The 16,771-nt window shown below is 34.8% G+C and overlaps 1 protein-coding gene across 1 annotated transcript; it reads left to right on the top strand.

Moving 5' to 3' along the window:
* The first annotated feature begins 5,666 nt into the window (after positions 1-5,666).
* Positions 5,667-16,771, top strand: TPR15 (Heat shock protein DnaJ with tetratricopeptide repeat-containing protein). The gene is made up of 11 exons (XM_039025940.2): positions 5,667-8,427; positions 8,542-8,781; positions 9,999-10,128; positions 10,871-11,023; positions 11,184-11,419; positions 11,516-11,585; positions 12,221-12,427; positions 14,325-14,545; positions 14,828-14,906; positions 15,016-15,153; positions 15,790-16,771. The coding sequence occupies exons 1-11, from the start codon at positions 5,963-5,965 to the stop codon at positions 15,961-15,963; spliced, it is 4,113 nt and encodes a 1,370-aa protein (XP_038881868.1). The 5' UTR covers positions 5,667-5,962; the 3' UTR covers positions 15,964-16,771.

The raw sequence follows: 16,771 nt of genomic DNA, 5'->3' as shown, positions 1-16,771 counted from the left end.
ACTCCTATTACTACTAAAACATAGCAATGGTGGTAAGTGTGGGGTCAAACTACATAGAAAAGAAGAATTAATTTCTTTTTGGGTTAGATTTGACCGTGGAGAAACAGTAAAAATAGGATTTTGGTTTTTAGGTTTTAAAATTGAAAACATGCAAAAAAAGGAAATTGCAAGGGATATATGAAACGGTAATGGATTCATCTAGTTCTCAGATCAAGTAGCCATTCAACGTAATTTAGATCATTGGTTTCCGCCAAAATATCATGTTATCAAATTATGCATGCATAGCAACCCAATTGATGCAAATTAACTAATCTCTACAAAGGCCGACAATCAATTAATTTGAAACCAATCAAGCATCCTAATTCGTAATTAAGGCTGGAAAGACCGTCTCCTAACTAACCTACATGCTCCTAAATTCAATTGGGTCCTTAGCAGCCATAAAGAACTAGAAACACATGCATTAAGATTCAGGATTCAACTATGTTTATCAAGAAAAACCATGTTCAAATAATCAATTTATTCTTTAAATCTAGATTAAATATGTGATGCAAAGATTCAAGGTTAGCCTATACATCTAAGCATGCTCATCTAATCGATGCTACAAGGGTAAACTCAAGGCATGAACGATTACAAGGATACATGTAAGCTTGAATTTACTAGCTAAGATATGCGATCATGATAGGGACGTCAGTCCAACACACAAAAGCAAATCTAAATCATGCAAGATTCAAAGAAAACACAATTCTAATTTAAAGCACAGTTTAACAGAAAACACATCAAATTACAAGAATGCTCGACCCAAGAACTAAATGAAATGATTACCTCTTCGATTCATAGACAAACTAATGAGATACGTTCCAACACACGTCCATATCCGAAAATAAAACAAAAACTAACCTAAGGATACTGAAAACATAAAGGAAAAGGAAAAAGTCATGGCCTCTCCTCGGCCTCTATTGAAAAACAACTCAATTTTCAGCATATTTTGACCTAAAGATGAAATGAGGTATTTATAGAAATCTTTGTAGCATTGCAACGCTAGAAACAACGTTGTAACACTGAACATTCTATCTTCAACTCGATACTCAATGCACGATGATCCTTTACTGGATACTCAATGCTCGATTACTCAATAGCAATTTACTCGATTATACTCGATTCCATTAATAAAAATACATAATACTCGATGGTGCTCGATGACATTTTGGTAATTTCAACTTCTTTGAAGCCTTGATGCTCAAATCAACTCCAAATTGCTTCAAATTAATCCCGATCGGCTCTAAATCGCTAGTTCTACCTCTTGGTTGCTTGATACCTACAAAGTAGGAAAATCAACACATAAAATCCAATAACGAGTCTGAATTAAGCTAAGAATAATAGCTCGATACTTACGATGCCATTTTTGACAGAGCCTGAAACTTATATCGTTAATAAACTTCAAACTTGATCAAAAGAAAACTTGTATATGCCGACTACTTCTATTACTACTGAAACGTAGCAACAGTGGTAAGTCCGAGTCGATTCATAGGAAAGCATGATTTGTTTCGTTAAGTTAATTTTCTAACTAGAGTGGTAAATAAGGGGATTTATGTGGAAGAGATATGTGTGTGAAATTAAGATAAAAAGGTAAATGTAATCTAGAATATGAGTCTATCTAATTTCTAGAGCAAGAGAGAGTTTCCTATGCAATTTCTTTTGTTAGGTATCAATTAATTACACTGAATCTGTCAACCCCTCAACTTATTAGAAAGTCTAATAGTCCAATTAGCCAAATTTGATTGTAAACCAAATTAGCATAATTCAATTTACAACTCTTCCTTCTTAGTGACATACAAGTTAAAAATGAATTGCATTACGAAAGGGTTCAATTATTGAGACATACTACAAGTTAGAAAAGTCATATCTTATAGCATGATTTATTTGGAATATATTATATTAGGGCATACATGCATTTGGTCAGAAAAAGTCTAGACCCTAAACATGTGATCCTAATACATGCAACTAAATCAATCAATATTGCATAAGCTATGACGATATTGCAAACAAGAACTTTGATAAATTAATTTGTCAGATCAATTTATAAAAATTCCATTAAGATTTAATGAAATCATCCCAGTTTACAACAATTTAGTTAAATTAATTAGAGAACATTCAAGAAAATAAACATAGGGCTCTTGCTCAAAATAAACCAGATAGGAGTTACTTTTTAATTCATAGACAAATCCGAGATACACATCCAATCCGTCGATTACAACTAAAAAAAAAAAAAAACTAACCTAAAGATACTAAATTCTGAAGGGAAAGGAAGAAGAATAAAGTTTAACTTCGGCCTCCATCAATTCAGCCTCCAAAAGTTAGCATATTTTGACCTAAAGACGAAGGAAGGTATTTATAGAAATCTTCGCAGCGTTGCAATGCTGAGCATTCTGTCTTCAACTCGATACTCGATGCACAATGATCCTTTACTTGATACTCGATGTTGGTTACTCGATAACATTTTACTCAATGGCCTTTTTGCTAATTACTCGATGCTTGATAGCATTACTTGATGGTACTCGATGGTACTTGATTGTACTCGATGGCAATTTACTCGATTACTTTATGGTTGATTATACTCAATTACACTCGATGCCATTAATAAAAATATAGAATACTCGATGGTATTCAATGACATTTTGGTAATTTCAACTCTTTTGAAGCCCGGATGCTCAAATCAACTCCAAATTGCTTCAAATTAACCCCATTCTTCACAAATGATTAATTCTACCTCTTGATTGCTTGGTACCTACAAAATAGGAAAATAAACACATAAAATCCAATAACGAGTCCAAATTAAGCTAGGAATAATAACTCTTTTTTATAGCTATTAGCGTTCCTTCAAGATCACGTTTACGACTGATATGTGATCCTTTCGGGATCACTACAACTAATATGATGGGTGTGAACTGATGCCTAGATAAACTAGCTAAAAGTAACCTAGAGGGCCCAGTAGCGGATTACTTACTGGGTATTGTTATACTCATCATTTCCTCTTTTATGTTTTTCTTTCAAGCAATGACAGGAATGGACTGGCGAGGAACAGACGGGACCCGTGATAGAGCCATATGGGGATATTAGAAAACGCTTCCATCCATGTTTTATTTTTTATTTATTTAGATTTTTTTTTTTACTCAAGATTGTAGATAGGTGATATGTTTTATTGTTTTATTTTGAATTATTATTATTATTATTATTATTAAATGTTTTTTTTATCCCAATTAAATATGTTGCTTATTTGATATATTTATCAAATTAATATTTCGGTTTGAAATAGTCATTCGTATTTTCACCGAATTTATGACGGTCAAAATTTTAAATGAAAATGTGCATTATGTCGTAACGAACCTTGTCTGAGTACTCGAAAGGTCGGGTCGTTACACCGTCGGTATCGTCCAATTGTCAATCTCAACATCTTGTATCAAGTGTATCAAATGTACATCAATTGTGTATCAAGTGTATCAAAGGGTATCAAATGTTTATCAGTAGTATATAAAGTGTATCAAGCGGTATCAAGTGTATCAAGTGCGCGTCAATTGTATTAGGTGTATCAAATGTATCAGGTGTATCAGAAGTATCAGTGTATCAAGTGTCAGGTTTATCTAGGTATTTTTTACATTTATCATTTAAAATCGTGAGTTGGGCCTTTCTTTTTTTTTTTTTTTTTTTTTTTGATATTTTTCAAAACTAAAAGGTCTGAGCTACGGGCTTAATATAACTTATTTTGCCCATTTTCCAACCATCCCTAAAAATAATCACATTAAATAATTGACTAATTATAATCAATCAATAATAATAGGGGTTGTTTTCAAATTAAAAAAATGAGCCAACTTATTTATAAATATAACAAAATATTAGTATCTATATGTGATAGACTATGATAGACGTGATGTCTATCATAGTCTATCACTGATAGATATTGACCTTGATATATGTCCATCGTAGTCTATCATTAATAGACAGTGATATTTTACTGTATTTGAAAATATTTTCAATAGTTCTACCATTTAAAACAATTACACTAATAATTATATGTTCACAATGAAGGATCAAATTAAAATTGATCTCAATAAATAACTAAATTTAATTAATTCTAGTTTATTAATTAAATATATTTAAGATATTGTTAGCTAATATATATTAATTTATCTAAAAAGTAATTGCATTCATTTAATAAATTTTATTGTAAAAATAAGTTAAGTAAATATATTGATAAATTATAGTTGATTTATTAAAATACATATTTATATTAATTTTGTTAAATTGATATTAACTAATTAATTAACTATATTTAAAATGAAATTATTTATAAAATGAAAAGTGGATCGAGAGGAGAAAAGAGAATACCAACAATTTTGGAAGAGAAAAGAAAACATTGTCTATGGAAAATGAGAATACATGAAAATTGCTTATTCCTAGGCAATAAAAGTGCCAAAAAAAAAAAAATCGAAAACCCAAATGAATCCAAACCACGATCCCCTGGTTTTGTTTGATTTTTTAGTATAAAATTGGACAAATTTGTTTGTATTTCTAAAGAACCAAAAAGTATTAGTTCAGATCGGATTTTGATTGGATAAACCAATCAAAACGAACCAAATCGCAGGTATATAAACTCTTAAAAATAACATTAGGTATCTTTTAGTGTTTTAATTACATTATGATGCATATATATTTATTGTATAGAAAAAATATCAACTATTATAGAGTGTGTCATTTATTTAGAAAGTGCCAAAAAAAAATGTCCAACTTCAATCTATAAAAAAGGAAGGGACCAATTTTAATTTAAAATTAATAAAAATGACCAATTCAAAACAGAAGTAGAAATTAAAATTAAAATTTGGAAGAAAACAAATGTAAAAATGGATAACCTAATAGATAATAAACTAAACCAAATAAAAATCAATCCATTGATTTTGTTCTTTATTGGACATCGATTCTAATATCTCCTTTATAAAATCGATTGGTTTAGTTTGATTATTGGTTGACCTCAAAATCAACAAAATCGAATTGACTATCATCTCTACCAAGCAAAGTGTTAAAAATTGTGAAAAAAAACATAGGTTTTAGATACCTATGTTAATTTTCATGTAAAAAAATCTCCAACCAAACGATTTTTCGAGGGTTGAAAGAGTTTTTGATTCACTCCTGTTTATTCTTTATCTCCATTACATTGCTTTTCTTTTTCCTACTACCTTTCTTATTTCTTTTCTTCCCAAAGGAACAACCATATTTGATCTTTTTATATTATTTACTTGGTTGCAAACTTTAAAGAGATCTTTGTTAGTAAAATTGGAATTAGAGGATATGATACTTGCACGACACTTTTTTTAAATATCACTTGAAACTATCCGATCTTGTCCATATCAAATATTAACATCAAAACGTTAAAATTTTATAAAATCATTTTTAGATAATTACAATCATCAAAGAGAGTCGAAATAATCTACTATTTAAATTAGGGTTTCATATTAAACGTATTTTAATTTAGTATTTAAGTAAATAATTCAATACATTAACTAACTTAAAAAAGGTTAGAAATTCAAATTTCTGGGAAAGTAAAATTAAAATTGAAAAAAGAAAAAAAAAAAAAAAAAAAGTAGCCGTTTAAGCAAAACGTTCTTCAAAACTTTGAACTTTTCTTTATTTTCTTTTTGTCCATTTCACGTGTCCGAATTTCACGTCTCTTCTTCTCATTGTATTGGAAGAAATCAAGAAATCAAGAAATGTAAGCTTTCAGATTTTCGAGTTCTTCTCTCTCTCTCTCTCTTTCTCTGCTTCCATTCCTTCTTCTTAGCGAATAAACCCTAAACCACGCGATCCCAATCTTAACAAGATTGATTTCCAAATACCCACAAGCTCTAAACCCTAATTTTGATTTTAAACCTTCGTTTTTTCTTTATATCAGGCCATTTCTTTCCTTCCTTAAATGTCGCCGCCGGCGGTGGAATTACGATCTCCGGCGGTTTCCCCACCACCCGAATGCTCATCAGCCACACTCCTAAATGTTGAGCTTAAACCCCATCAGCCACACTCCTTCAGCGCTAGTGATCCGAGTGGACTTGATTTGAAGTCCACTTCCAATTCTCAACGAGCGGCTCGATCGCGGCCGAGACTTACGAAAGTCAGGAAGCGGGTCGCATCGCAGCATGCGAGGTCGAAAGTTGGTTCTTGCGAGGTTAGTTCGAATGATGGGTTTTTGTTTTTAGGCGGTTCTTTGAAGTTTGGTAGCGGTTCTGTGTTTGGGGGGAATGGGGATGATAATTCGAATTCTGGGAATAAAGTGTCCACTGGCGATGTGCATAAGAAATTGGATTGTGGGAAGGTTGAGAATGAAGTGTTCGTATTTGGTGCTAAACTGAGTAACTCGGCTACGAGTTCAGAAACTTCAGACGGCAAATGTGAACAGTCTAGCGTAAATTGTGAAAACCTTGTAGCGGATGATGGGGGGAAGATCAAAGCAGAGTGGAAATGGGATAATTTTATGAATGCTGAGAAGCTCGACTCTGGTGGTGGTGAAATGAAAATGGATTCTGTAACAACCGATGCCATGAATAACAATGCGGAGTCTGTATCAGTTGCTGAAACGATTGATCTGGCATCCGCGGTAAATGCACAAGAAGGAGAACTTGATAAATCTGTGGGGAAGGGGGTTGCTGATAGTTGTAGCGATCTTGAAACTGGAAATTATGATTATTTAAAGAAATCTTTTGATTCAAAGTTTGTTTTTGGTGACAGTTGGTTTGATGCAACAACTAATGTAGGAAATTCTGTTTCTGATTTTGGAGTCAAGATGAAAACAGAAAGTATAGCAGAGTTTCAGAAGGCAGAAGCTAGTAATGTTAACTTTAGTTGTGAAGAGGGTAGAGATGTATTTGTATTTGGAAGTTCCAGCTTAAATGAAGTAAAGAAAGGGAGGCGTCTGAAAGGGAGGCCAAAGACGTTATTTACACTCCCGGATGAGATGAATAATCTGAACATCAATGACTCTGGGAATACCAATGGCTGTGAAAAACCTGAATGTTCAAATGCTACCTTTGCTGAGACCTCTTCCAGCTCTAACTGTTGTGACAAGCCATCTGGTTCTTCTAATGGATGTCCCAAAAATAATACCTCCTTCTCTTCTGAAGTTCCGGCAGGCTTTTCTGGTAGGACCTTTGAGGATAATCCTGAAAATAGTGGCAAGAGCAAAACTGAACTTCAAAGTGGTTGTGAATTTTCTTCTGCTTTTGAGGGTTCTAGCGCTGAGCCATTTAATTTTCTGTCAGGATGCTTTGCAAGTTGTGATGAGTGTCAGTCTCCTCAACCCTGTGTAAATGATACTTTGGATGTACAAAAAGCCTCAACACCATCATCATTCTCATCAGCTGACTTTCCATGTCAATCAAATGATAATTCACAAGTTCATTTGGACGAAGTTGGAAAAAATGATGAACATGGTCCTTTCGATGCCTCAAATAATTTAAATACTTCCGGTGAATTTAAAATTCCACAGTGGGACCCTTTGTCTTTCAAAGAAAATCTGTTCTCAGATCTCAATCGAAATTCAGTAGCTAGTATTAAGAGTAAACTGAACAAAACTAAGAAGAAGAAAGTAAGGGGAAATCTGAGGCAAGCTAAATGGCAAGATAAGGTGTCAAAGGACGATGGCAGTTCCGAAATTAATTTGGACTCTCCTGGATCTTACGCCCCTATGGATTTCTCCCCCTATCAGGAAACTATATCCATTGATCAACATCCAAGAGATGTGCCTGGTGAATCCTCCCCTCTGGTCAATAGTTCTGCACCTTGGACGACCAATTCTACAGTCTGTACCAATGAAAATGATGTTCTTTTAACTGGAAGAAAAGTTACAGATGCACATGATGGTATCTGGAAATATAATGAGCCCAGCGAGGGAAGTTTTGGGCATCATAGAGATGGGATTTCCGTTCACAGTTTTGAAGGTTTTGATTCTAGAAATGAAAGAGTCTGCTCTAGTCTCAAAACCGAGCAATGCTGTAGCAGTAGTTTTGTTTGTGGTGTTTCTACAGAACCTACGGCTGGTGTCAACTTGAGCTCAGATACACTAGAAAACAATTGCAATAAGAAGGCAGATTCAGGAGAAATATGCGGCAAAAGTTTTACATTTTCTGCATCTTCTTCCATCCAAGCTAGTTTTTTGGGAACAAAGAGTCGGCACAGAAAGAAAAATAAGAAGAAATCTAATCACAATACTTTTGTCATCTCCCCAAGTCCAGATATTAAGTTTGGACCATCTTTTGAGTTTTCATCCATTGCCAGTTCATCGTTGCATTCAGAGGCTTCAGGTAAATTGGAAACAGAAGGAGAGCTTAAGCAAGAGCATCCTTTCTCTACTGCAATTCAAGAGACGTGTGAGAAGTGGCGACTTAGGTACTTTCCAGATAGACCAGTTTTATCATCGTTTTTCTCACGGATTTTAATCACATCCTTCGCTCCATTTTATATAGTTGATGTTAAACAAATTTTCTTTTAACCCTGTCATAGAGGAAACCAGGCATACAAAAATGGGGAACTTTCAAAGGCTGAGGATCTTTATACGCAGGGGATAGATTCTGTCCCACGTAATGAAGGATTTGCATCTCGCCTGAATTCTCTCATGCTTTGCTACAGCAACCGTGCAGCCACACGAATGTCGCTTGGAAAGATTAGGGAAGCTTTGGAAGATTGTGGGGTGGCTACTGAATTAGATCCAAACTTTCTTAAAGTTCAAGTCAGGGCTGGAAAGTAAGGGTTTTATTGTGCAATTTGAGGTTCTATTTATAAATTTATTCTGACAATTTATGCAGAACGAGCTATCTATTATGGTATAATTTCCTTGTATGTTTTATTTAAAGTAAACAAGCAATCTCAACTTTGCTTAAGTGCATGATTGTATTCGAATTAATCAGTGTGAACCTGCTTTTACTAGTATATCTTCTCATGGTCTTTAACTATCTTTTGGTTCCAAATTGGTCTAGGTTTTTTTTTTTTTTTTTTTTTTAATTATTGTGATGGAAATTAATTATCCTTTTTTTTTTCTTTCTATAAGAAACGATGCAGATACATATATATCAAAAAATAAAACAACCTAGGGATCAGGGTAGAGAAACCCCCTTCCAAAGGGCTAACTATATGACAAGAGCTTTATCATCATTGATAATCTTCAAGATGCTACAAATGAATTTTGAATGTAAAGAGGTCCACCGAGTCGTGTACAAGATTACAAAAGGAATCTAACTGAAGAGACTTATCTTGAAAAGATTTGTTGTTTCGTTCAGTCCATAAATGCCACACTAGCGCTCTAGTGGCACAGCTACCCAAAATTCAGCTTTGCCCTTCAATTTCAGACTCAACATCAAACCCAGCTTCTAGAAAATAAAGTCCCGGGGCTTATAAGCAAAAGAGCAAGGGAGAAACAAGTGGTCCAAGTCTTCCACCTCTCTCAAACATAATTTGCACCTGGACGAGGATAAAACCCAATTTCTAAACTTCTCTAAACTAATTTTGGATCACATCATCAATATTAAGGCTTCTAAAACTAAAAGACGGACCATAGACAGTCTTTAACTTTCATCTTTCTTTTCTTTTTTTTTAATTTTTTTTAATAATAAGAAACAGAGGTGTATGTTCATCAAAAGAGCCCAAGGAACTTACTTAGGGCACTTACTTTTCAGCACCAACTTATTGAGAAGGATATTAGCCTTGGTCGTGGAAATTAATTATCTCTGCAAACTTTATTACAAAGTTGTCTTAATATACTTCCATGTTTCACATAGATATATTTTTTTAAACACCTAGCAAGAGAAAATTCTTCCCCATTAAATCATGAGAAATGTACTTAATCTAATCAATGATCACTCCTACCATTATTTATTTATGTATCAATACAATACAATCTGCACTATTTAGTCAATTTCAACTTATCTATATTTATGTTCTAAAGATTTTTTCTCCCTTCACAGTTGTCATCTTCTTCTTGGGGGAACTGAAAATGCATTACAATATTTTAGCAAGTGCTTGGAATCTAGAGATGGTATATGTTTAGATCGGAGGATGATAATTGAAGCAGCTGATGGCCTCCAAAAGGCTCAGGTACGTACTGCTTTGTTTTCTTTTATTTTTTTTTTGGGGGGAGATGAGGTCGGAGATGTAGATGAGAGTGAAATTGGAGATATCTTTTTTTTTTTTTTTTTTTTGTTTAATTTTTATGATCTACTAATAAATCTTGACATTTTTGTGAACTGCAATTCGAATTGTGAACAGCACAACTACAATATTTGCTACTTCATTGATGTACTTGTTATGTCTGGGTCTAGAATTTTATGGTGCTTTCTATATTCATTGGGCAAATCTCTTTACATGGGAACTAAAGAATGGTCATTTTTGTCTTTATTTTCAATATATTTTTTTTATTGGCAAACTTTCTATTCTCGTTGATTCTTAACTGTTCTATTCGCATCATACATTTTGTTGTTTTGAAAAACTGGATTGGTCCATTGGCTGGTTTGTTTCCCCCTCATTCAAGGCCATAGTTCTCCTTTCTCTCTGGATTTTGTATTTTTGTGGTACTGGGCTGTGGTCTGTGTATATATGTATCCCATGTATTTTTAAAATGAGAGTTAAAAGAAATACAAAATGACCCAAACCAACATTTTAACTTGCAAACCCAGTGCATATTTTGGTTAGGTTAGTTCTTCTTACATCATCATGGGTAGTGGAGACAGTTTTTCCCTCTCAACCTTTTAATTGCCCACTTTTTCAGTCTGCTCTTGGGTTCATGTTAACAGAGTTCTCCACTGTATTCTGATGATTGTTGGGGCACCTTTTGTTACAGAAAGTAGCCGAATATACAAGGCGTTCTTCTGAACTTATGGAACAGAAAACTGACGATGCAGCTCTCAGTGCCCTGGATTTGATTGCTGAGGCTATATCCATCAGTCTGTATTCAGAAAAATTACTTGAAATGAAGGCTGAAGCTCTCTTTATGGTCTGTATCATTTCTACTGTGTACAATCCAGTTTGATCTTTTCCCTTTCAAAAATGTCTTAATTTATGTTATGGATGGTTCGGCCTTTACTAGACAATTGTGGTCTTTTATTCCTCTACCCTGAGATTGCCTATATTTTTCTTGCGATCTTTTCCTGCAGCTCCAAAGGTATGAAGAGGCAATTACGCTGTGTGAGCAGAGTCTTTGTTTTGCAGAGAAAAATTGTATTGCAGAAAGTGCTATTGTTGAAACAGATGTTTCTGGATGTCAAAGTCATTCACTTGCTAGGTTGTGGAGATGGTGCTTGATAACCAAAGCTCTTTTCTATCTTGGAAAATTTGAGGCTGCTCTTGAAACAGTTGGGAAAATTAAGCAAGAAAAGTATAATCAAGAAAAGTGAGATATAGCCTTCCTGAGCACTTTTAAATCAATTAGGATCTTCCTTTCTTTTAGTTGTTTGATATTGGTATTAATGTTTATCATATCATGCAGGTCTAGAATTAAAAGTTTGGAATCATCCCTCGCATTAGCAGACACGATACAGGGGCTTATGCATTGTAAGGTATGCAACATGCAAATTTGAATGTTTAATTAGCACTATTAAATTCATGCCATGAACTGAACTGTATTTGCTAAACCAATCTTGAGATCTTTGTCTTGGGGTTTTTGAATGGAACTACTGAAATGTGGTACAGTTCCATGGTACCTGATTTAGCCAGTTAGGCTTTTATGCTCTAGACTTGGCTAATAATACCCTTTACATGATCCAGACTGGTTGTGTATCTTCTATCCTGTATCTTGTCTGTGGAGATGTTGAGTACTAGGGAGGTTCATAAGTTCTTTGGCATGAATTGAGCTGTGTGGGTTCGAGGGTGTGAGGAATAAGTTACTAAAGTATGATGTTTATGGGGGTTCTTTTATAGCGCTCATGAACACCCATTCTGAATAGGTACTTGATCATGTGCTTTCTGGAACTGATCTTAAAGATTGTCCCCATTGTCAATATAACTGTCCTTATAGCTTCGACCTTTCTTCAAATTGACATTTAAAGCATTTGATATTGAATAACCTGAAACTTTCAAATTATGCCAGAGTTAATAATTCTTCGGTGCAATCATATCTATGTAATATGTTGTGTATGCATGGGTTTATAAATTACAATCTTCCACTTGATCTATACATGGTCTTAAATAACAGAGTGCAGGGAATGAAGCATTTCGATCAGGGAAATATACTGAAGCAGTAGAACATTATACAGTTGCATTATCTATAAATGTTGAATCCAGATCTTTCACTGCAGTTTGTTTATGCAATCGTGCTGCAGCATACCAAGCATTGGTTCAGATTGCTGATGCTATATCAGATTGTAATCTGGCCATTGCCCTTGATGAAAATTACTCAAAGGTAGGCTTTTATGAACATATATGCTATTGGAATAATTGTTTTCCGTGGAGCTTGATTTTTGAATTTGAACTGTTTCTTGTTTACTTAAACTTAGTATTGGTAGAAGAGATTGGTTGACTGTTACCATTTAATAATGCATCATGTGATCTAGGATTATCAAAGTTCTGTACCAATACAGTATGTTATATTTACTCTAAGAATGTATTACATTTTTTTGTCCTGTTGTCTCATGGAGTTCTCGGCTTGAAAGGAACTATGAGAATTTTCATGGGTTTGAGAGGTTGTGAGAAGAGGTATTGGCAGTTACCAAGTTGAATGTGTGTTTTTGGATGTTTGAGACTTTTGTAATTATCTTCTCTCCTTATTGTTTAGGTTTGGAGCCTTTATTTATCTTGTTAGGCTTGTCGTTTGTGTAGGTCCTTTTGTCTTTTCTCATTTAAAAGTATTCAACTCTACGTATCAGCGATTCATTGAGCTGATCTACATGGGAATACTTGATGTTTAAAGTAGCAATATTTGTTTCCTTAATGGAACACGATTCTTGCATAGATGAGAGATTCTGTACATTACTTCTGTGATTGTTCTACTAACAAAATTTTTATATAGTAGATTCATGCAGAAGAATCAACAACTTTCAAAACAAGTTTAGATCTATATGGCCCAAGTCCGTATTTGGTAGATTCATACAAAGCAGTCAACGGTCTATGGAACCAATGGAGTTAAAAGGAGTTTCTCCAATTGGAACTAGTCCAAGAGAGATCATAGTTACAAAATTGCTTTTTCTGGAAAAGCCCATGAAGAAAAGCCCAAAACAATATTCACCGAAAAACATCCCTTCTTATATCCTAGAAAGTTCTTATGGTTTTCTCCAACCAAGTTTCCCACGGAGTGCACCTTACTGCTGTAGCCAGTAAACGAAATTGTATAAAAATTGTGAAGGGGGAGGTTGGCATGGTAATACGAAGACCAAAAGACTGCAGAAAGGTTCCTCTAGTTGCATTGTGGAGAACCAGGAACCCAAGTAGATGAGTCTTTTGACCTGGATACATATTTTATGGAGGGTGCTAATTCCTATCGAATTCAGAAAAGATGTCTTACCTAGTCACCAGTCCAGGCTACTATATATTTTGTTCAAAGGCATGGGAGGACCTTTCACATCTGCTTCTTTTCATTAGTTTTTTTTGCCAAAAATTGTTTGGAAGTCTATGCTTTTCAGCTAGAAGTAATATGCTCCAAATGTTATGTAGGTATATCCAGCACCTCGCTTTCTGAGTCCTTCAAAGGCATCATAGTGCAATAATTAGAAAGACAAATGGAGAAACCGAGTTTTCCTGTGTTGGCCTTGGGACTGAAGGCTTTTTCCTTTGTCTCCTATTTGGAATAATTGATTAATTAAGGCAACAGATGCCCCTATAGATCTAGTTTTGCCATTTACCATCAAATCCTTTAGCCTGGAGACATCCATGAAACAGCATTCAAATCTGCTATAAGCTTTATCCAAATCCAGTTTGAACAGAAGGTTATTATTATTTATTACTAATCTTGCAGTCTTCTACTACCTTATTACCCACAAGAATAGAATCATTAGGTTGGGCATAAACAAGTAGAAAGGTATCATAGAGATCGTAGACTTTCAGCAACCACCTTCGCTTGGTAGGGTAGTAGTTATGGTAATAGGGGTAGTAGTTATGGTAATAGGTTTTCATGACCAAATCTTTAGTTATGTTGTGATGTCTCTCTGAGCTAGCATGATCTTAACTCTGTTGTCTGACCAATATTCTGTTGTGTGGCTAGCGGCTGGAGGCTTCTGCTTCCTCCCTTGTATACGTCTCTTTTGATTTTGATATATTGGTTTTTTTTTTTTTAAAGAAAAAACGACAAATGCTTTTTTGTCCAGGCATTTTCTAGAAGAGCAAATTTACATGAGATGATCAGAGATTATGGTCAAGCAGCTAGTGATCTCAAGAAATATATCTTCATTGTTGAAAATCAATCTGACGACAAGGTCACGCCTAGTAGATCTGCTGGCAGTGTAGAATTAAAGAAAGCTCGTAGGAATAAGCCTTTAATGGAAGAAGCCGCCAAAAAGGAAATTTCCTTGGATTTTTACCTTATCTTGTAAGTTTTTGCTTTTTTCTGATTCTTCAATTTCCTAATCAACAGTTTTTATAAACTTCCCTCGGCCTTCTTCAGACATTATTTCCTTGTATGAATGTTAAGGTCAATTCTTTAATAAATAATAACAATCAGATGGTCTTTGTGTTTTATCTCTTCTGTTTCTTCTAAGACAGAGTGTTGTTCTCTCCATTTCATTCAAGAATTTCTATTTAGCTTGTATTCCCTTTGATCGCTAAATGGTTGGAAGCCTTAAAATTCACAATTGCAAATTTTTCATGCCAGGGGAGTTAAAGCAACTGACACTGCATCTGATATTAGAAAGGCATATCGTAAAGCAGCTCTCAAGCATCATCCTGACAAGGTTTGGAAGTGTTTTATGCCAGTAATTTATTTTTTTCGATATGCAATAGGCCTTCTAACTCGTTTTACGATACCACTATGGCACCGCCCCATTGTTTGTTGGAGTTCAGGCTGGTCTGTTCTTAAGAGGTGACAGCAGTCATGATGGACAACTCTGGCGAGATATCTCCCAGGACGTTTATAGGGATTTTGACAGGCTTTTTAAGCTCATTGGAGAGGCTTATGCTGTGCTCTCAGACTCCAGTAAGGTTTGTAACTTCATATGTAAAACTTGAAGTTAACTTTGTTGAATTTTGATGAACAACCAATACATTGAACAAAGCCTCTTTGCTCTTCTTTACTCAATATATGTACAAACTATTGTGTGAGCCACATGGCTGTTTGCTTCTGGACGTTGATGTCGTCAAAACCAAAAACTAGTGCCTTCCCCCTCCTCCTCCCCCCTGTTTATGGGTTATAGTAGTCATGGGGACAGATATGAAGGTCTCCTCACTCTTATCTTGACTGAGAGAGAGAGAAAGAGAGACAGGTGTGAAGGTGCTGATACTCCCTATGAGGAAGAACCGACTGCCTAAAATTTGCAATTTGAATATCCATTTAGTTTCGGATGTACTGACTCAGGGTTTGGATCTACATTGCATCTGTTGGTCTTGTTTACGTGTTTTAATGAAAGAACAGGTGCTGATACTTCCATTCTTATGGTGCAGCTAGTTTGTTGTAACTCGTTGGTTTTGTTGTTGATAAGAATCTTATTACTTCCATACCCAAGGAAATGTTCTAGTAAAAATCATGTAAACACAGCTCGTTAAGCAGTAAATTATTAGTGTTTGTTGTTTATAAGTTCATTTAATCTAGACTAATACTCTTTTTTTTCCTCTTTACAGAGATCGCAGTACGATCTTGAAGAGGAAATGAGAAATGCTGCAAAGGAAAGCAACAGAGGCAGTAACAATAGGAGATCATCCAATGTCTATGGCTCTCCATTTGAGAGAAGTGCCAATGGACGAAACTACCGGGACAGTTGGAAGTCGTGGGGAAGTTCACAATCTCGATGGTAAAAGGAAGCAACCGGCATCGATATTCAACTTTGTAAGATAATCTGCAATTCTTTTTCCATTGAAAAGAAAAGAAAGAGAGAGCGAATGAGGACAACCTCCTCCCTCCTGAAGATCAGTTCTCAATAAAAAGATGGCATATAGCCATTATTCTTGGCCACTGCTACATGTTCCAGCCATTCCTTCGCCCTTCCGGTTTTGACCGCATACTTTGCTCAGGAATTTTCTGCAAAGACAACCAAAGAAAAAGGAAACAATGGAGAAAAGGAAAGAAGGGAAGTGGTTGAATAATTGCTATTTTTTCTAACACAATTGAGAATTCAGTGGAAAGTAGTTGAATAATAGCTCAGAAACTGGCCAAAGCTTCTGCTGCCATTGCCATAATCCCAACAAAGGTCAAGTTTGTACAAACTTCATTATCATGGAAGAAGAATAAGAGAGAGAAGATAGAGTTCTGAGTTTTTACAAGAAAGGCCAATGTTGATAAGCCAAGCTGGGAAGTTCAACAAAAGCTAACTACAGAAGAAGACCAGTTGAAATATTTTTTCTGCATTTCAACACATGAGAATTAGTAAACCAAGATTGTAATGTTTTTTTTTTCCCTCTAATCTCTTCAGTTCAATATTGCATTCCATTGGCAGAGAATTTCCCATTCTTTTTGGGTTTAGTAACAATTTTGTTGATTTTAGGGTCTATTTGAGATTTTGCTTTTGTGGAGTCAAGCAATTATGGGTGAATCTTAACCATATGACATGATTGGTAAAACCTTATGTATATTAATTTATCTAAATTACTTCAATTTTTCAAATCA

The sequence above is a fragment of the Benincasa hispida genome, chromosome 3 (genome assembly GCF_027475165.1).
Source record: "Benincasa hispida cultivar pf3 chromosome 3, pf3_genome.v1.1, whole genome shotgun sequence".
NCBI lineage: Eukaryota > Viridiplantae > Streptophyta > Magnoliopsida > Cucurbitales > Cucurbitaceae > Benincasa > Benincasa hispida.
This window is presented reverse-complemented; position numbering and strand designations above follow the sequence as displayed.